Here is a 22,133-nt window from a genome sequence, read left to right as displayed (position 1 = left end):
TATAATCAAAAATATTGTCTGCCCTTGTTATGCTATGCACGTAGGTGCACAGCTATGCAGCAAGCTAAACACACTGCTAGTGCAAGTAGAAGAAAAGACAGTTGGCCTTTGAAGTTTTAGCTGGAGGCAACTCTGTTTCTCCACCTTCAAGACAAGATGACATCAAATCGTGACAGATTTCTATATATGGTTGTCTGCTCCAGGCATGCTACTGCAGTACTTTATATTACATAGCCTACACTGCTACGTCCTAATTTCAGGGAAACATGTAATCTTGGTTGCCAATATTGTTCATTTCTTACTGATTTCAGACCATATTCCTGCTGGAAAATATCCAGTTGTGTTGAGAAGCTTTTATAATAATTTCCAGGCTGCAGTGAGATGTGGAAGACCTGGAAATATTGACCAATCAGAGCAGACTGGGCTTTTTTGGGAGGGGGGGCTTAAAGAGATAGGCCCTTCAATGTAGGGTCTCAGGCCATGTTTGCACGAAAACGATCTGCTGAAAACATAATTGTTTCTCATTTTCGTTTTGAAAAAATTTCCGCTTTCAGACGACGTTTTGATGACAATTGCTGTGCACACGGATCCACAAAAAAAAACAAAAAACACTGCAGTATACATGGCAGGCCAGTAGTTGGCGGTGTGACTTCCGCAATGAAACAACACGCGCCTGCGCACATGCGCTTCCTTCTACAGAGCGGTGATGTATAAACAAACAAAATGGCAACTGCACGAACATTGTTTGGACGGACGACGAGGTGGAGTTGCTACAGTAAATCTACACTTTGCTGGAGATGCGTTGATAAATTCAGTAGGGCGAGCAGCACAAACAGAGCTCGGGAGTCTGCCATTGTTGTTGTGATAGTCAACTTTCTTGCGCATGCCTAGTGACTGGAACCGTAATGCCCATGTGCAAAAAGTCTCTGTTTTCAGAGGAACTGCATATTGCAAGTTAACATGACAATGGAGACGGTGCTGTTTCCAAAAAATTGCACTCTGGACCCGTTTTCAAAATGTTGCGTTTTCAGGCACCCAAAACGCCGCTGTCATGTCAACGATCAGCCAAAACACAGCTAAAGTTTACCATTTGCAGTTGAAATCGTTGTCATATAAACGGGACCTCAAACAAAGGGTAAATACAGCACAGACAGTATGTGCTTCATACAAGGAAGAAACAATATATCACCAGTGAATTATTCAGCAGTAAGGAAATATAGCACAATAACTAATCTAGCAAACGTTTACATTAAGGCAATGAGAGGAAGGGTAAAAAGAGTGAAATAATTTGGGGCGTCGGTGGCTTAGTGGGTAGAGCAGGCGCCCCATGTACAAGGCTGTTGCCGCAGCGGCCCGGGTTTGAATCCAGCCTGTGGCCCTTCGCTGCATGTCATCCCCCTCTCTCTCTCTCCCCCTTCACGCTTACCTGTCTTGTCCATTAAAGGCAAAATGCCCTAAAAATATCTTTTGAAAAAAAAAAGAAAAGAAAAAAAAAAGAGTGAAATAATTCAACATTGGCCTTGGACAGCTAGTATAGTGGCTAGCTAGGTTAGCAGTAAGTTGATCATTACAAACTAAATTAAAAAAAAAATATATATATATACTAAGTCGCAAATTAAACATCAGAGTACCTACAGATAATGCTACATTAAAGATAAATGATGCCTGTGAGTATTCGCTTGGACACAAATGATGAAGACAAAAGGCTGAGTGACACAATGACAGATGAGGCCAAAACACACCTGTGGCGAACAGTGTGCGTCCCCATTATTTTCAATGTACAACCCCACCCTGGTTGCGGCTAGAGGTGTGTAGGTGCTCCTGAACATCCCACCCCACAGCACTCAATACCGTCCTATTTCCAGCCTCGCCGCCACCAGAAGTAAATGCATTTTTCCCCTACTTGCTCTCTGCTTGTACAAACCAGCTCCCCTAGCAGCTCTTTCTCTCTGCTCCTATGGCAGCTCGACACCTCTTTTCATCATTGATGCATAAAGAGAACTCAGTTGTTGTTGCTTTGTCTTGTGTGTGATGAAGAATGGATGAGGAGAGACTTGGGGTTGAGAAATATCTCCAGCTAAAAGACCCACAGTCCTGAAATTATAAAGACAATAACTAAGAAGAGATTCCCTGGCGAGTCATAGCTCTGGAGATTGGCTCTTCAGTTGAGAAATCGACTTTAATAAGGGGCTGTCCACACGTGATGTTAAGCTATTGCATGGGTGGAAGAGGTACAGATCTTTTAATAGAAGTAGTAATAACTGTGTGTGGTCGACGAGCTGCGGTGCTTTGCCTCTGGTGTGTGCTCAGTTTAAGCAGCAGCTGCTTTAGAACGATGCCAGTAGTGGATGCTACTCACAACAGAGCCTCCAACTGATACCAACTTCCAGTCAGTGTAATATGATTACGTGTTCAGCTTTTATTATCCACTCCATTAGATATCTCATAATACGGACTGAAAAGCGTATTATGTTTCAGCCTCTCAGAAACAACAATAAAAAAGCTCAGAAATTACATTTCACAATTATATAAGCAAACACAGCAGTGCTGTGGGACTTTAGCTTTCCTTTAGAAATAACATTGTAATTAATAATTAAATTAAAAGCAATATCAATTAGTGTAATTGATATCACTGATTGGATTCATAATGATATGGATCAAATAAACACAGTTTGTTCCAGTGTTCCTTCCACTTCACTCTGGTTTCTCAGTGTGTACACAGCTCCAAGGGTAGACACAGCAGCAGGCACACCTTGGATCTCATTAATCGCACTAGGTTGGGTGATATGGCTAAAAATGTTATTTTGATAAAAGAAACGTTATATCAATCAATATCTTACTATATAATGATGAAAACTCTGTTTGTGTGTGGGTCTGTCTGTGTGTCTGTTCCACGTTTTTCTCCTCACTGACTTGGTCAATCCATGTGAAATTTGGCACAGTGGTAGAGGGTCATGGGAGGATGCGAATGAAGCAATATTACATCAATTGGCCAAAGGGGGGCGCTATAGCAACCGATTGAAATTGCAAACTTTGAATGGACGTATATAATTCCCTGTATGTCGTAGAGACATGAAACTTTGCACAGAGATGCCTCTCCTCGTGAGGAACAAATTTGCCGCAAGAACCCATAACTTCCAGTGATATGGATTTTCCGCCATTTTAATTAAGAACCCATAACTTCCAGTGATATGGATTTTCCGCCATTTTAATTTAGTTTTTTTTTTTTAAAAACACTTAAAATCGATCTCTTCCTAGGAAGTTTGACCGATCTGCNGCCATATCGATTTTTACTAAACTTGGTAGATATGTAGAACAGGACGCCTCAAGGTGACTGGAGAAATTTAACTTAATTGGCAACTGAGTGGCGCTATAACAACAGAAAGATGCTTAAAAATGGCTAAAATGCGACCGATCGCTGTGGTTCCCCCTGTGGCTGAATTTTTTTTCAAATTTTTGGTATGACTAAGTCATGGTATGGTATGCTGTACATAATCACGTAAACTGTCAGTGTGTCATTCTTTTTTCTTTTCTTTTTTAAAGATATTTTTTGGGGCTTTTTAGCCTTTAATGTATAGGACAGACAAGCATGAAGGGGGGAGGGAGAGAGAGAGGGAGTGACATGCAGCAAAGGGCCACAGGCTGGAGTCGAACCCGGGCCGCTGCGGCAACAGCCTTGTACATGGGGCGCCTGCTCTACCACTAAGCCACCGGCGCCCCGTCAGTGTGTCATTCTGTCAGTCAGTCATTCTGTCTGTCCCACGTTTTTCTACTCACTGATGTGGTAAATCTATGTGAAACTGCACATAGGCATTGAGGATTGGCATAGGTAGAAGGTGACAAAGCTACCAATGGGTATGGACTAGTTGATCATTATTCAGTAAACGTCAAATCATTATTTAAAAGGCTGATTTTTGCACCTGATGTCACAGATAAATAGAAAAAGAAACTTTAGTTCTGCTCAGCAGCATGTCAAACTCTGTGCAGATGGTTTAAAACATCTGAGCAAAATTCTGAATGAGACCTTTTATTCATGTTATTGACCAGAGTTGTAAGCACGTGTTTCATTTCTGCTCAGTGTGAGAAACTGCTTGTTTGTCATCTACGGCGCATGGTGTTTGATCGCCCTGCTCGAGGGAGAGACGGAAAAGCTCCTCAAGCGGAACTACAATAACAGTAGTAAGAGTTATCTCTTAATAGATCTGCGCAAAAGAAGTCCAGATGATGAAAGTAAACACTCATTGGAACACAGCTGATTTAGATGGTTCAGACACAGGCTGCACCAAAGCAACAAACACTGGAAAATACTCTGTTAAATGGACAGAGAAGTTCCCTTGAGACAGCGACAAGGCCAAAATGAATAAAGGGAGGATTTGTTATTTATCCTTTATTTTGTATTTAAAAAAAAAAAAAAACACATTAAAGAACAGCTTAGATGCAGTTTTTTTTCATGCATTGTAGAGCTATTCAGTTGTTAAGCATGAAGGTCTACATTGGATTCATTTCTCTAATTTTAATCTTCTAATCTTTTAAAGGTTGTTTCATAAATATGTATGATTGAATTTTAGCTCATTCAAAGGCAGTCTTTTATAATAAAGATTTATTTTTTCCCCTCACAAAAAAGCTAATGAATAGCAACCAAAACAAAATAAACAAACAAAACAGTGATATTGATACGGTGATATACTGTTTAGTGGTTGTTATGTTATTTAGTTATCTATTTTATGATACTTGATACCTTATCTTGTTTTACTTTTTTAATCTGCTGATATTTTCTCAATCTTTGCCTGTAAGGTGACCTTGACTGTCGTGAAAGTTGCCTATAAACAATATGTATTATTATTATTATCTTTATTTATTTTATTCTATTTATTATTATTGTTTTTTTTAATTACATTGGCCCAGAAAGGTCATGCTACTGGTGATAATTTAAAAAAAAATGGCAGTACCACAGGGGACAAGGGCTACAAATGGGGTGTGACATGACAGAAAAATATCTTGCAACCATACAAATATAGCTTAGCTCAGCCCCCTGCAGAGGTGGGGCGCTCATTAGTGGTTCAGGATATTTTGGTGCTCTAGGCGAACTCTGTACCTTGTATCTGTTGTTGAAAGCTGCTACAGCTTGTTAGAGCCATTTAGATTATGCAGCACCTGAGCTTCCAACAGAATCTGGGCCTGTGATGCCGGGAATATCCTGGGCAGAGCCAAGCGTTTTCTGAAGGCTGTGTATTGGGTATATAAAGCCTGATCCGTTCCTGATCTTCTGTTTGTTTGCTTTTGACCAGCTGTCAGAAGCACCCTGCTGAGCTCTGTTAGGCTCAGAGACTACAGGTGGAAGTTGGAGGGGGTTGGAGTTGGGGCTTTTGAAAATGCTGAAACAACAGCGATGGCAGCATTTTTTCACATCAGAGGTGGAATATCAGGCACGGAAGAGAAAAAGAGAAAGCTGAGGATTGATGATGCTCAGATAACACAAAGCAGCTGCGTTGAATATCTGCTGCAGTAAAAATATTATGTCTTTGTATGTAGCAGTGCACTTGAGTTGTCCGCCTTGAACCTGCCTGCAGGCTTCACACAGGTTTATGGTTAGAAGACCTTGGGTTGCGTCATTAGAATAATGTAATACACGGACAGTACAAGTGGTGCACTGATTCAATACAATAGATTATTATCACCCAGAGGCATCTGGTTTGCAGTAAATATAGTCACTGTTATGAAATACTGTCTTTAACATACTCTGGCATGCAGAGAGCGAGTGTAACAAGCTGTGAAAATGGAAATGTTTTGAGTCACGGATCAAGAAGTCAAGCCTTCAATAGGTGATTACATTCACCTTGAAAAGAGAAGACAGGAATGAATTGGTGTAGGAATTGGGAAGATGATAACGAGTGGCAGAGAATGGGCCAAAGATGAATGAAAACCTGTTGAATACATACAAGGTCATTACACTTTATCGCCAGGTCCGTGTTTTCAAGCCAAATAAGCCACTTGTACAACAGTCTTTCAAATCTGGGTTCATACAAGGTATCAAAACACTCACGCCGGCACAGTGTCAGCTGTTTTGAGCTGTAATTCAGCAGTAAATAAGCAGCTGTGTGTGTGTGAGTGTGTGTGACTATGGATAGTTTAGCTGTTGAATGGATTTGTGGAGATTGTTTGTTGCAGTGGAGACTAAGCAGCGAGTTGCTGAACCACAGCACCTCCTTTGTTTATCACATGGATGTATAAAGAGAACTGGACACAGCAACGGAGGCAGGGCCCTGTTCATTCCTTTGAGAGTTGCTCAGTGGTGCGTGAAGCCAAAAAAGTTCAACTTGCGTTTGTGAAATTACCCTGATCTTCTGCTCTGCTTCTGCATTGTTGGGCCCATAGAGCAGGTGCACCAGAGAGTTCCCCCAGCTGAGTGACTAATTTTCAGTGTAGTCTTTCACTAACTAAAATGGTGGTTTCAAAATCCAGGCAGAGGTCCAGGTGCTGGCAGCAGCATGGGGGCGAAGCCAAGCGCCGTTCATCTGCACACACTGTGATGCCACACAGCTGGTTCAATATCAGCAAAGTTTCCCTTTATATTCATTGTCTTCTGTGGCGATCAGCAGTGATGTGGTGGTTCACTTTAACACTGTGATCTGTAGCCTATAGTTCGGCTTTAGCTTCTAACTATCTTTGTCTTTTTAACCTGTTGTTGCTGCTGAGTCAGTTTGACATCCTGGATATATCCTTCAAACACAGACTGTAGACCCCTCTGTCTGCTTCTCTCTGGAATCACTCTTTCATTTTCCAAAAAATATGATCATATTTCTTCAGGGAGTGCAGTTAGTTACAGTGTGGGCTCCATGCTTACTCTGACAGCTTGACGGACCATCACAAAGGGCTGGGGGTTAGCGAATTGTCAATTCTGTTGACAGACAGATGCACAAATGCCACCAAAAACATGACCTCCTGGGTGAAGGCAGCTGTGAAGTATCAAAGTGTGTGTGTGTGTCACCTTAAGCATGTTTTCTTTGTTAGTCACGACTACCAGAAAAAAAGGTTGACATTTCTGTGCTCTGAGCTACATCAAAGCAGGTATAATATGCTTCCCTCAGTTGTTGACTTTAGACTCACCAGACACTTTTTTGAGTGACTCATACTCTCTTCAGCATTAATTTATTATAGTAGTTTTTTTCCTGCTCTAAGTATGGCTGACTGTCAGTAAAGGCATTGAGTTCAAATGCTCTAAAACAGCTGTAGTACTTAGTGCAAGTGAATCATTTCCTGTTTTGTTTTCTGTCATTTGCTGAAACAGATTTTGATTTTGCTTTTTACAGTGGACCAGATTTATCACCTGGCGTCTCCAGCCTCTCCTCCCAACTACATGTACAATCCCATCAAAACACTCAAGACCAACACCATTGGCACTCTTAACATGCTCGGTGAGTACGGTACATTACGTGCACCCAATACAGTGTTCAAGATTTGGAGCTGTGTGGGCTATTTTTCACTACACATTTAATGCACTCACCCTCATATGACTTCATCTAAGGGTCTCAAAAACAAGGCTAAAGCTAAAGCATGATGAAAAGTTGTGGATGGTACCAATGGAACTGTTCTGTACCGTCCCCATTTTTGGTCCCCCCTCTGTTGGGGTACCTAGCACACAGATTTGGTACTAAAAGGTAGAGCTGTGAACACTGCAGTCTGTTGATTGGTCAATAGAGGACGGTCACTCTGCTCAGGGCTGAGTTGTGGCTGGTTTTGAAGCTCATGTAACCACTGTTTATACTGTGGAGAGTTTTATTACTTTAACTATAAAATGAAAGGATGTTTTGCTGCCTCTCACAGCAGCTGGAGTCTGAGAAAAAAATAACTTAATTCACTGGGCCGACTGCCGGCAACTTTTAAGGTGGCTTTGACCATCACTTCAATTTTTATATGACAGACACTTTTAGTAATGAGTGGATCATCAAGTGTTCATATATATATTAATTTGGACTGGGTTATGTGAACTGCATTTATCCCCATCCTCACTTAAAGAATAAAAAAAGTGTCGCAGAGCGTCGTTCCTGTGGGCTTCAGCAACACTAAACCCCTGAGCTTGCCTGGGGAGGACTAAATGCACAAACCTGCTAATTTTAAATATCCCATGGAGAGAGACTCTCACTGCAGCCTGTTTTATTTTGTTCTGAAAATGTCGGCATGCAGCCTCGTTCTGTGGACGATAAACGAGGTGCAAACTTCCATCTGTGTCAACGGTGATGAGGAAATACAGTGTGTGCTGGACGGAGCGGTGAGTGACATCAACTCCGCCCACATTTAGGAGTACTGTTTGCGGTAGAAACGCTAGGCGCACCTAGGGTCTAGGTATCTGTAGACCGTGTACCAGATACCTCAGAAAGTGTTTGGTGGATACGGGGCTATAGACTGCAGGTGCCAGGGATGGAACTAGTGACCTTTTGACTGGATGACTGCTCTACATCCTGAGCCACGGCTGCCCCACAGCCTGCACAGTGTGGAGCAAAAGAGGAAAACAAAACTCAGAAAATCATTTCTTACCATACGATTATTCTCCTTTATATCCATGCCAACTTCTTATAGTATGTCAATGAAAACGCTTCACGGTTTGAATGAGAGTCAAGACCTTGCATCTTGTTGTTTTGTTTGGGGGCTGTCAGACTGCTCAACAGAATCCTGTATTTAATGAATAATGATATTGAGATGATTTATCATAAGAAGCACAGACAAGCTTCTCTCTCACAAACAATCATGTATTTTCTAAAGGCAAAGTGGAACGTCTCCTGTGAATGACCACTTCAGATTGAGTATGTTCAAAGCACTGTATAAATATCAACTTGAACTTTTTAAGCTTAGAAGACCGTTCTCACTTTGTTCAAGGGAAAGAAAACAAACTGGAGCACTTGTATTGATTTTCTGACTTTAAAGGAATACTTCACCTCCCAGATGACCATGACCATTTGTATATCAATCATTCTCACGCTGTGATGTTGAATTTGTGAAGAACAAATACAAATTCTCGCATGCCTCCACAGGGAGTGAGGAATCCAAAAACAGAGAGAATTCTTGATGAATTGGTGAAGTGCTCCTTTAATTGCACAAAACCACAGTTGTTTGAGCACTTCAAGCAGGGATTCTGCAGATCTTTTTAAGTGTTAAAATTGAACTGATTCATCTGCAAGTAAGGCCTTATGTAATATTAAATGTCTTAAATCAGTCTTTTAAAATTATTAAAAAATGCTAAGACATGAGATGAAGGGATTTACGAATTGCTTTTTTTCTGATGTTGCAGTGTAAAATCTCAAGATAATACTTACCAAATGCCTGTCACAGTCATGTCACACAGATCAAGATAGCGGAACCAGCAACATTCATATTTTGTTTTTCAGCCTAGATGCTCAGAGCAGAGGATCTACTGTCTGCTAGCTAGTCTCGCTCACCAGACCTTTCTCAAGAAAAGAAAGGTCTGGCTGCGCCGACTCTCACTTTAAGATTGGAGAAAAAAACGCCCCTGCTGCTTTTATTTCTTTCAACCAATCACAATCGTTCTGGGCGGTGCCACAGCAATGATGCGCTTGCAAAAATATTGCCGGGGGGAAACAGGTTTTGGTGTAACACGCCCACAAAAATATCGCCTACAGGACGCGAACCATGGCAGAAAAATGGCTACATCCCCGCAAGATCAAACACCGCAAAAGTTAGTAAAGGACGTGTTGAAAACTGCTACACAACCGGAGGTGGTAGGGCGGGACTTCAGCGGGTGGCTCGTTCCGCCCAATGAGAGGCTGATCTATGCAGCGAACTTCCGCCCACTCAGACTATCTGCTAGCTAACTGTCCCTGTGTCCATGACGACACGGAGAAGTGCAAATTCAATGAAAATTGGCCATTTAACCAAGATTTTGTTGCATGGCTGAAACCAATACAAGGCAATTTATACGAGGCTCGGTGTTCTTTATGCATAGAGTTTGTCAGTCTCGGCATGAGGGGAATTTAACCAGTGGTATCCCACATGCAGAGTGAGTAATGCAAAATTGCCAAGAAAACTCTAGCTCCTCCAGCATTGCATGGTTTATGTTATATTTAACACTTGGCAAATTGTCCCTAGCCTAAAGTAATAGATGTCGGTTCATGTTTTTTTCCCCTCTATTTTTGGTTATTTTAAAATTGGTCGTGAATTAAATTTTGAGTGCCATTAGCCTTCAGCTATAGAAACTGCAAATCAATCAGTGTGCTCAAGCCCCCTTATTTCCCTTGAAATTTTGCTATTCCTGAGCTGAGAGGCACCTGGTTCAGCAGCTCGTTGCTGAAGGACGCACAGAAAATCCCATTTCAGCTGTTCTCACTGTGTTGTTTGTCTCCAAGGTTTGGCCAAACGTGTGGGCGCCAGACTTCTCCTGGCTTCTACTTCAGAGGTTTATGGAGGTAAGGAACATGACTCCTGCTCATCTTTAAATATTCTGGTGCTGGTTATGCTCTCTATTGAATTAATGGATGTCTTAAGGCAAGATACTCGATGGATATGTTGTTGCTGCAACGAATACATTCCAAGACACATTTTTGAAATTATTAACACTTAATGGATTTATTCACTTTAGGTTTCAAAAACGCTGTTAATTTATCATGCGCTAAGCCCAGTGGTGCCGGCAGGATTATATTTCATTGTACGCACAGGAACCGCCTGCCCACTTGTAGGGCACCGTTAACACGTAGGTTCCCACACATGGACGTAAGCGATCTACTCGGTAAGTGAGCAAGAGATTAACATTAACATTACAGACGCAACACTATAAAACTCTGATTAGCCACGTGCATTTCAAAGACAAGCAAATAGACCTGACAACAGCCAGCAAAATAATAGAATACAATATAATAAACTGAATGTAGCCCAGAGGCATTTAGCAGACAACAGATTCCCTCATTTTGCAGCAGCAACAACATCAACAGTTATGTACAAAAAATATACAGCAACAATATGTAACACAAAGCCCAAACCAAGCTGCTACAATAAACAATAAAAAGGCCAGATGAGAAAATTAAGTAGTATTCCTACCTGTTTGAAGTTCATTTGCGTCTCCCTGTTGCATCAAACTCCTGCAGAACGGCCTCTGCATCAATTTCAATATCATGATGATCCCAGGACTCATCGCTTTGCAAAGTAGAACACGTAGCTGGCTGCTAGCCTCTGTCGTTGTAATGATAATGCTAGCAGCAGTAACGTTAGCAGACTTGGTGCACGTACTGCTGCTCTCTGCATACTCCTCGCTGCTGAGGCTTGTTCGCTTTCTTACTTCAAAAGCCTGAAAAATGCTCAGTTGTTTTCGTTTGCTTGTTTCTAACTATTTTTGTCTGCCAACACACAAGACAAGTAACACAATATTGTAAGCATCACAACTGACCGCCAGAAGTGTTAATCATACGCTAGTCTCTATATACAGACTCTACATTCAGTGAATGTAGAGTCTGTAGGCAAACCCCAGAGATCTTGCCTCCAGAAGAAGAGCAGAAGAGCCCTGGTTTCCAGTTGTAGGCTGTTTGTAGTCCGCGTGATATTGACCAATCACGTTTGAGCCGGCTGCAGTTGTTGCCAGGTTAAATGGCCCGTGCGGTGAACTAACGAGGTGGAACATAATTGGTGTCACTGCAAACTCTGAATCCATCGCAATGATTAAGCATATTTACTTATATATAAACGGAAGTCGGAAACGGAAATTCGCCTCCTCCGCCCAAATCAAACCGGAATGCCAAAAAATCAGGGGTCTGCCCCCAGAGGCTGTATCGCCGTCAGACACGGAATACAGCCAATGGGTTCCGAGAATGATCATACGCTGATCTCTGGCCCGTGACATGTGCACCAATCAAATGTATTTGCGTCACAGTGAGTGGACACAGCGACAAAAAATGCATCTCAGGCACATTCATCAGTAAAAAAGGCCCCAAGAACATCACAGGGGTGGAGAGAGTTTATTTGGAAGAAACAAACAAAGATTCAACAACCATGCCGGAGATTATGTAGCCACATGGAACCAAACCACACACACATTTTCTGGGGTTGTATGAAAATACAACCTTCCTGGGATGGTATACATTCTAAAATCTAGAATCCCACGAACATGTCTTGTACTGTACCTGGGATATATTGGAACGGTGCACAAGACAGGTCAATATTTGGTCAAGATCCTCCTTGCCGCTGGAAAGAAAGCAATTACAAAGAGCTGGCTGAAGACAGACACTCCACATCACAAACAATGGTTGACTATCATAGAAGATATTCAGGAGATGGAGAATCTTACATACAGGATACGGATGAATGAAGGACAATTTGGGAAAGACTGGGAAAAATGGTTAATTTCCAAAACAAAAAGACAGGGATATAGACAATAATGCTGTCTCTGTATATTTTGGACTAGTTTACTCCCGCAGGTTATTTATTTATTTATTTTATGTTATTTAAGTTTAATATAAAGTCTATAGTATAAAGTCCAAAGTAAGTAGTAAAGTATAAAGTCAAGCATTTTCTGTCGAAAATCTTAATCTTAAGATTTCCCACCTTTGTTGGGCGCCGGTGGCTTAGTGGTAGAGCAGGCGCCCCATGTACAAGGCTGTTGCTGCAGCGGCCTGGGTTCGACTCCAGCCTGTGGCGCTTTGCTGCATGTCATTCCCTCTCTCTCTCTCTCCCCCCTTCACACTTAGCTGCTATCAATTAAAGGCAAAAACGCCCAAAAACATATCTTTACAAAAAAAAAAAAAAAAAAAAAAGATTTCCGACCTTTTGTGAGACATACTCCAGAAACAACTCTTAAGAAGCAATGAAGTAAAGGGAGGAAAGAAAATAGAAACCATAGGATAAGGTAAATCTAACCCAGGACAATTTATTTGTCTTAATTATTGAAAATTACACTTGCTTTATATTTACCCTGGATTGTGACATCCTGGAGGAGAGGCAAAGTGGTTTGGAGGGTTGTTTGGGAACTCAGACTTGACCAGTTTTTACCTTTGCTTGATACATGCTACTGGAGTTTTGTATTCTGCTGGCACCACTGGCTAAGACTCTCACAAGCACGGCCAGCGCAAATAATTTTAAGAAGCTAACTGTCTGCTGAATTTGGCTCTCTTTGTGATCGCTGTATGTATTTTATCATCATCATTCATAAACAGACAGCTGCTCAAATGTAAAGTAATGATGTGTCTAAATTCAGCAGCACAGCAATTATGGTGAACCTTGTTTAAGAGGTTGCGTTCAGGTCTATAAATTACTGTCTATACTCACAACACAAGCAGAAAAATTTGTACAAGCAGTCACAGAGAAAGTCATTATCTTCATCCCGAAAATCAATCACAGTTTAGCAGGGAGTCGTTCATTCTCTAATCTGCTGAGTGCTTAAATGCAGTTAATATGTTCATACGTGTGTCAATCTGTGTGATGGAAAACGTCTACAAATCGCTTAGCTTTTAAAATGTGTCTTAAATGTTTCTGTTCCAGATCCAGAGGTGCACCCACAAAATGAGGAGTACTGGGGGCATGTGAATCCGATCGGTCCTCGAGCGTGCTACGACGAGGGGAAGCGTGTAGCAGAGACCATGTGTTACGCCTACATGAAACAGGTACCATTACTGGAACTCTACAGTACGCAGTTTTAAAAATAACAGGCTTGAGAGAGGTGTTTTTTTTTTCTTTTTGATTAACGGTCACACTAGTCACAGTGTGATTTTCATCAGTAAAAGGCTTTGGAGGAACAATACAACTCTGCATGTGTAGTCATTACACTAAGCACTGAAATAAGAGCAAAATTCCACTCGAATTGATTTCTTGAATGTAACTGCTTGCTTGATCGACAAAATCCAAGGATCTCTAATGTTGAAAAGCAGAATTTCATCATGTTCAGACTGGAAATCGTCACCCGTATCTAAAGTGTAAAGTGCACTCCTGACTTTTTGTTCTACATGCACAAAAATAATGGTCTTGAATCCGCACGATCTATGAGCATAAATATGTTTATTTAATCAGGTTTAACAAAATAAATTGTGTAACCATGAAGCTTATCATGTGAATAGACTGTTTTTGGAAGATCTATCAGTGAATCTTATGTTAATTATACAGAACTGTGTTTCTCTGCATGTTTCCTTAAACATCCAGATGAGGCAGAGATTTTTTTTTTAATCATCTTCCCCCTGTTGTGACTTGATTGACGCCAGCCTTTGATGATCAGATATGATTGACTTGCCTTGCTTTCCCTCCAGGCAGGTGATATTTATTAATCTGCCTCGTCTCCTGCTCCTCCTCAACTGCTCATTATTTTTTTCACACTTACAGGGAGAATTCTTAGAAAATGCCGGCTTTCAGTACCCAAATGTCAGTCGTTTGTGCACAGGGACAAGAATATCACTCATTACATCTGCTGCCCAGTCATGTAATCGCAATTTGTTAACATTTAAAAACTGATATGTGCATGTTATGCAGCCGAAAAAGCACGTCTTACCTGCTCCTAAGACATGTGGCAAACATTATATAGATGGGAAACTGGTTGACTTACTGTTGCCAGTCAGTATGATGCATTTAAACAGAATGGATCACGTACAAGGCAAGTATGCACGGTGATAGGTAAACCGTGTTCAGATTTAGGCTGCGTCAGAGCACGGTGCTGTTACGCATGACCATTTGCCATTAAATCACCTAAAAGCGACACCAGGCTGCTTCAGTGTAACCATACAGACCTCTACACACGTCAGACTGCTTTGTTATATGAAGGAGACATCCAGTTACCACGTCGCATCAGAGCCTCTTAGGCAGCCTTCAGACAGACAATGCAAACTGATTTACTGCATTGATCTATGAATGAATGTGGGTGATTCTTACAGTATGTGCCGTCCACAGCTGGTTTATACTCGATGAAAAGCTTCTCCTTCAGTTCATGAAATCCCTGCAGCATCTGAAGGCAGCAGAACTGATATGTTGATAAATCTGCCGTCTCTTAGCAGAGAGGTGCGCCAGAGCTATAATTCTAATGTGTCTAAGACAACAGTGTTTCCACCGCAGTTTATTTCAAGGATAAAACATGAGAGGCTACTTTTGCTGAAAAGAAAGTTGGAAAAGAGCCTCTGATGAGCCTTGATAGCAGCCGACCAGTGTACGGAACCAGGTATTAAACAGGCCCCTGAGCTAATTGATAAGCTCTGACATTATTGGTGCTTTTATCAGTACCTTTTAACATTTTGGTGTAATTTATTATGCTGCAGCCTCTCACCTGCTCTCTGTGTCATAGCTGAGCTCCTTTTCATACACACTAAATCAAACACACAAACACAACACGCTTTGAAGGCCGCGGTGGAGACGAAGTGGAGATAACTCCAAAATTACTCAAGTTGTTGACAGCTGTTCTCGTTACTGTAAGTGCAATAAAATATGTGCAAGTAAAAAGCCAGTACTATATTACAGTAATACAATTGTTCAGCAAGCTTAAAGATGTAGAAAGAGATATTTCAATCTGCTCGGTCCGCAATCTCTCATCTACCGCCATTATGTATGTACAGTGGTGTGAAAAAGTGNTGTTTAAATTTGTTTGATGATCTGAAACATTTAAGTGTGGAAAACATGCAAAAAAGTAAGAAATCAGGAAGGGGGCAAACACTTTTTCACACCACTGTATGTATACACATGGCCCTCCTCAACATGATGCAGAAACAGAATAAAAAAGAGCTATCAATGCACAGAAGCGTAATAAGTGACATTAACAGTATCTAATAACACACTCTGTCTCTCTACCTGCATCTCCCTCTCCCCCCTCTCCTCCACACACACACATCAAACACACAGGACATAGTTTTATACAGTCCATGTTAGCTACAGTCATGTTTACAACAACAAGCCACCATAGAAACTCAATAATATCTGACTGGAATCAAATCTAGCATGTCAATAAAATAAATATTCCTCCTGACATCACAATACTGAGTGAAAAAAGTAACGTTATCTCAGCATAAAGAACACAGACATCAGTGTCAGTCATTCATCCTGCTCGCTGTCCCCCCTCTGCTGAGGAGACTCACTGTCTGCAGGTCGGCTGCCTCAGGTACATTTTAAGATAAAGTCTTAGCCTACATACAGACAGCTTTCATTTTAGTTTGTCATTAACACTTTGCTGTTAGCCTCACGAGCGCAATGTGCTTCTGTAAACCGCGATCGTAAATCATAACAGCGGTGAATGAGAGACTGCCGACAGAACAGATTGAAATATCACTCTCTACATGTTGAACATGTGTATTGATAAAGTATTGGCTTTTTACTGGCAGAGGTTTTATTGCACTTACTCACAGTAACAAGCTTAGTTGCTGTTAACTGGAGTAATCTTGAAGTTATATTCCGTTCATCTGCACCGTGGCCTCTCTGCTGTTGTCTGACTTCACTCTGTTGTGTGTGTGTGTGGCTGAGTGTGTGTATATGTCCTGTAAAGGAGGAGGTCAGTTCTGACATGCAGAGAGCAGGAGAGAGGCTGCAGCGTGATCATATATGACACCAAAACTTTAAAAAGAAACGGTCAGAGCCGATAACGTCGGAGCTTACTGTTATTACGGTCTTGATTAAATTTGCCCCGGGCCGTTTAATACCAGGTCTCGGTACCAATCCCTGCCCGGACCACTCAGAGGTTGCATCTGGGCCACATGTGGTCCACAGGCCGCTGATTGACTAGGCCTATATTCTCAGTTGATTTGGGGTCCAGCACTCCACTCACTGTGAATCCCATCGTCCAGCGCAACCACCCACCCCATTAGACATGGCCATAAAACAAACATTTGTTTAACAGGAAATAAATGCCGACAAACTTGTCAAAATTATAATCCCAAGACAGCTGACATTGCATTGACATCTATCTGTAGGATCTTCAGTCTTCTATCCACAAAAAAGGGCGTGGCCTTGATGTTTTACAGAGTACCTGTATTTGCTAGTCTGGTCTATTGGCATATGCAGCTCAGTGGCGGCTGGAATGTCTAACAAGAGAGTAAACTTAGCAAGCGCCTGGGAAGTGTGTGTTTAACAATATGTGGCTGTATTGCTCTAAAGGCGTACTCAAAGTCATGGAAATTAAGTAAAATATTATGGAAATGTTTTTAAAATTCATTGGGGAAAAACTGAGAAACGGTAACCCTGTAACCTACACGTTGTGGGCAGGTGGTTCCTGTGCTTATACATTTTTTCACCTTGCCTGTCAGTGCCTCTGTAGGGCCCTTTTAAAAACCATGGAGGTGTGATTATGTGTCATCATTAACCACCTTTGCAGAGCAGATTGCACAGGATCTATTCACCTGCTGTAGTCATGAGGGACAGGTTGAAATGCTTGGAATAGCAGCCTGACTTCTGTGACACAGCGAATTAAAATGTATGAGCATAACAGTTGCATCTAACAGGAGTAACACTGGCAAACTAATGAGAGAATATATGCAACCTGTTCACGTCCCTTAATTTGATGATGAATGATGAGAGGCAGCTCTGATGCACAAAACAACATAATGGCACGACCTAAAGTCAAAGTAACACTCACCATTAAATAAAACAACTCCATAGTTACTAATTACAGCAACAGTTAAAACACAGATACAAATGTTGGCTTACTGTGTTGGTCTGATGGTCTTAGTGCTGTCAGATGAAACAACTCAGGGCATAGTAGAAACAGCTGTTAACACCTTGCAGGTCTCTCTTTCCCTTCCCCCTCTTCCTCGCCTACTACGGACAGCAGCGCAATCCATGTGCTTGTGCCTATGCAGTAGAGGTGGCCGATGTAACGACTGTGTGATTTATCAATATATTTTCAAGCAAGATTTAAATTTAGACAACACCGTTAATATCGATAGGGTCAAGTTGCGTTACATGACGCATACCACTGCGCATCTCTCCTCTCTCACTCTCTGCCCCACTCATTTACTCATAAGTTACAATAAAGCCTCCACAAAAATAGCATTTTAAGTCTTGTGTGATTTATCCTGGCTTCATGTGAGCAGAGGAAATATCTGCTATTCGCTAGGATAATTTATACAATGTCAAATGCCATAGGCTTGTGCTAATAACGTTAGCATGTTGTATTTATTTTGAAAATATGTTTAGTATAAGACAGGTGTTTTGTTGGTGAACCTTGTGAGTTGTAATAGAGCTGAATTTTGTAACATTACCTTTGTTAAATGTTGCTGTTGTTCCTGGTTTCATAGAGGAAAGTCTGCTCGTTCAAGTGTTGTTTCTATAACAACCATCTGTGGTCTGAAAGTGACCTGCAGAGAGCACATAAAGTGCAATACTGGCCTTTTGTCAGTTACTTACATAATTGATGTTGATTTATAGATTTGCCCGCCTTGAAGATTTAGACCAGGGATGGTCAACTGGCGGCCCACAGGCCACATCCGGCCCGGCAAAGATTTCCATCTAGCCCAGAGAATATCAATCAGTTAAGAAAATGTGAGGAAATGTGAGGGAGAAAAATATGTCACAATATTTAGGATATCTAGTATTTCTTTCTTTCTATATTAAAGCAACCCTCAAAAAAGTGAGAAGGAAATAATGTTATTAGGAATTATTTACCAACCCCGAATATGTGCATTTGACCCACAGGTACTAAAGACGTTATAAATCCATCCAGCAGCTTATTTGTAGTGGTAATGTTGTGCCAGGTTCGAAGTTCACTAGAAAAATATCAACTGGTCAAAAAATGACAAAGCAACATCCTGAGTACAGAAACACTGTGTGCGTAGTTTACATTCCACCTTCCCTTACCATCTCTCTCTCTCTCAAACACACACACACACACACACACACACACACACACACACTGCAGAGCTTACTCTGTGTCTCTGTCTTAGGTCTTGACAATAGTGCCACTACAGTGCATAACGTTTAGGTGGTTGATTAACCCATATTGTGCTGGTTGGGCAGTGTGACGCTGAAACAGATTCCTATTTTTTTATAAATTTATAGATGCTGCTTGGGCCATAACTTTATGCAAGAATTGGGACAAACTCATGGCCCATACCTCGCAATCAGGTGATTGGTCAGGTGATACATTAAAGCATCCCATATCGACAATGATTTTATTATTTTGCTTTGGTTAAGTTTCAGTTGTAGTCAGACTATAGATGGAATTATTTATAAATGGGAAGAGGCATCACTTTGCGTCTCTCCTCTCATTCAAATGCTCTGCGCTGTGTTTTCATTATTATCACCAGGGGCAGATTTAGTGTTTTGGGGGCCTGGAGCCCCAGGCAAACTGCCTTGTTCTATTTTTCCCCTTTCTCTAACTGAGAATGTAGAGGAAGGACTTAAAAACTTTTTCCTTGATTAAAACTATTAATAGCACACAGCAAAAGTTAAAGTCGAAGTCCTGCAGTCTGCAGAGGAATTATTAGCACAGTGTATTTAACCCTATGGACACATAGTGCGTTTGTCATAGCGAGAAGCCACAGAAACAGCGGAAACGTAGCTTTCCGACAAGACCAAGAACTTATCGGTAGTCCAATGTTTTCACAGCGAAAAAAAATTATAAAGTTACACTAAAATTATGTATAATAGAGCTTTCATACAGCTTTGCACACACGTTACCCTTGGATGGATTACTGGAGAATGCAGGCTCGCACAGAATTGCCACGCATATCACATGAAAGAGCAGGACTGGAGCCGATGATACCACACACATCATTGTGCTGTCATCCCATCACGCTATAAATCCAGACCAATTGTCTACAAAATAAAACCTGACAAATTTCTTTACAATCCATCAGTCAACTCATATAGTGAGGAATAATATTATTACTATTTTTCTATTATCTTAGATGTAAATATTGCATGTGTCTTTCAAATAAAACACATTTTTGACTTGTGAATGAGTCAATGGAATTTCTTGCAATAATGAAAAAACACTGGCAATCATGTCCGCGTGGCACAAACCACATGTTTTGGACAACTGTGAAGTGACAGAATGTCCCAGCATCATGGTTCTTATATTGCCAGATTCCAGAGAGTCTCCCCTCTTCATATATGGCAGAATATGTCAACTTCCAACTTGCTATGGGGAGATACATGTAAAAATGTAATGCTGGCAAATCTGGTTAGCCCAGATTATCTTGGGGGTCAGAGTCCAGGGGTCAGATACGTAAAACTCTGTAGATTCACAACTTAAACTGTGTGCGTGCACAAAGGCAGAAGTGTGCATGCACATTCTTTTTTGTCAGATTTATAAAGCAGTGCGTACACCTAATTCTCTTTCATAAATCTCGATCATTGTGGAGCTGGGCGCACATGCACAAGCCTCATATCTACACCCACAGTTTGCCATAAATGGATGTAGAAGTGCCCTTAAAAAATGATTGCACATCAATACTTGTGCCCCTCCACCACTTGTTGGACCTATCAGTGAGAGATACAGTAAAGAAGAAGCAATTTCACCAACTCAAACTGTGCCAGTGCAGCTGTCATTATGCATGGCTGTAGATATTTGTAGCATCTGTGCCACTAATTCATCACATTTCTGCAAACCATAATTGTGGTAACATCTCAATTATGGTTATTACCAAATGTCAAGTGGATGATGAATGATACATTTGTCATTTTACAGAACACTGTGCAGCCTACAGAAACAATTACAGTCAGCGAAACTGGCAAAAAACAGTGTTATCCCTCTCCCAGCTTACATTCAGTATCCTTCATATCATCTCTTAGCTATCTCAGCTTGAGCTGTGTGCACACCTGGGGCCGTATCTTTTAGAATTCCCCTTAAAGTTAAGACTAGGTCCTTGTAAAAATAAAAGTTATTCACAGAGCATCTTAGACCTTAAAAGGGCTCCTAAGGTCAAAAACTGTTTTGACAGTTTGGAGGAGGCTTAAGGGTTTCTTGTGAAGAGGAGAAAATGGTGGAAACACAAACACTGGATGACAGTGAGTTAATGAAATGCTACAGATTAGATCGTGCAGGGAGAATATGTGTGGTTGATGTCATCAGTGGTACGCACGCATTTCCCACCTAACCCAACAACGTTATAACGCCTGAAATAAAATGATCACAACACAAAGATATTTGGAAAACTGGAAAAATGCAACGATCAGCAGTGATGACTTGAGCAGAGTGATCACACATTGACAACTTTTTGACAGTCAGCAGTTCATTTCATTTCCACTGGGTGTCCACACCTTTCAGGATCACAAAAGCGTGTGTCTGTGACAACCAATCATATCTGTTAAAAAACTGCATCATACCTAGCGACAGGGTCAACCACACCTCCTCACTAAGATTAAAGTTTCTGTCCCTTCCTTGCTCAGAGTTGCTCTGAGAACTTTCCTAAAACACTCCTAAGTTAGGAGCTCTCCGAGAGTGTTCTCAGAATGTTTGTGAATCCAGTCCCCGGTTTGAAGAATGCGTGAGGTGCACACATTCTCACCGCTCATTCTTCCTTTATAAATACCAGATTATGCTGGGAAAAGGTGTAGGCATGGTTTTTGTGCGTACACATTGTTTACACATCTGGCCCCAGGTATTCTATCAGAACTCAGTTTCTGGCAGCACATGTGAGGAGATTGCCTTCCGGCAGAAATCGATTCATTTCAACCCAAACCTAACCAAGAAAGGCAAACTTCTCCCAACAGCTTTCTGTCCGGTATCTCTTAATAAATTATCACATTCTTCCACTCATTTCTCTCACATTGGAGAGCCCTGATTCTGCATGACCTTGTATGCTGACACCTCCTCAGTCTTGCACTAATGGCCTTTCCTACAGGCTCATTTAGTATTGCCCACTTAATCTGCACCTTCGGCCTCACAGCTGGGGCCACTGCGAGTACTGCAAGCAAGCTCTTTCTGTAGCTTTTATTAGATAGCGATAGTAGAGGAAAGATGGGAAATGAGGAAGAGAGATACAAGATAGGTCCCTTTATAAATTCAAACCAAGGACATTGTGGTTTCACGGTCAGTGTGAGTCAGGAAGGGAGCCCAACAAACTGGAAGTGTGGTTTATTCATTCATTCATAGTGTACTGACACAGAACACCCACACCTTTGTGAATTGAATCTCCATTTTCACCTCGGCACATTTCTATTCAAACATCACAGACACACAACAGTAAGCTGCAAACAACAATTGTCATGTCACATTGACACATACATGCGCTAAA

At 41.3% G+C, this 22,133-nt stretch overlaps 1 protein-coding gene across 1 annotated transcript in view; it reads left to right on the top strand.

Moving 5' to 3' along the window:
• The window catches only part of uxs1 (UDP-glucuronate decarboxylase 1), a 61,096-nt gene that overhangs the window by 16,312 nt on the left and 22,651 nt on the right, over positions 1 to 22,133 (top strand). The window contains exons 7-9 of the mRNA XM_050048493.1: positions 7,311 to 7,415; positions 10,359 to 10,418; positions 13,477 to 13,598. Of these exons, the coding sequence (XP_049904450.1) occupies positions 7,311 to 7,415; positions 10,359 to 10,418; positions 13,477 to 13,598 (287 nt within the window). The remainder of the gene's footprint in view (positions 1 to 7,310; positions 7,416 to 10,358; positions 10,419 to 13,476; positions 13,599 to 22,133) is intronic.

This window comes from Epinephelus moara, chromosome 7 (assembly GCF_006386435.1).
Source record: "Epinephelus moara isolate mb chromosome 7, YSFRI_EMoa_1.0, whole genome shotgun sequence".
NCBI classification, from domain to species: Eukaryota; Metazoa; Chordata; class Actinopteri; order Perciformes; family Serranidae; genus Epinephelus; species Epinephelus moara.
Note: the sequence above shows the minus strand (reverse complement) of the source record. Positions and strands in the feature narration are given on the sequence as shown.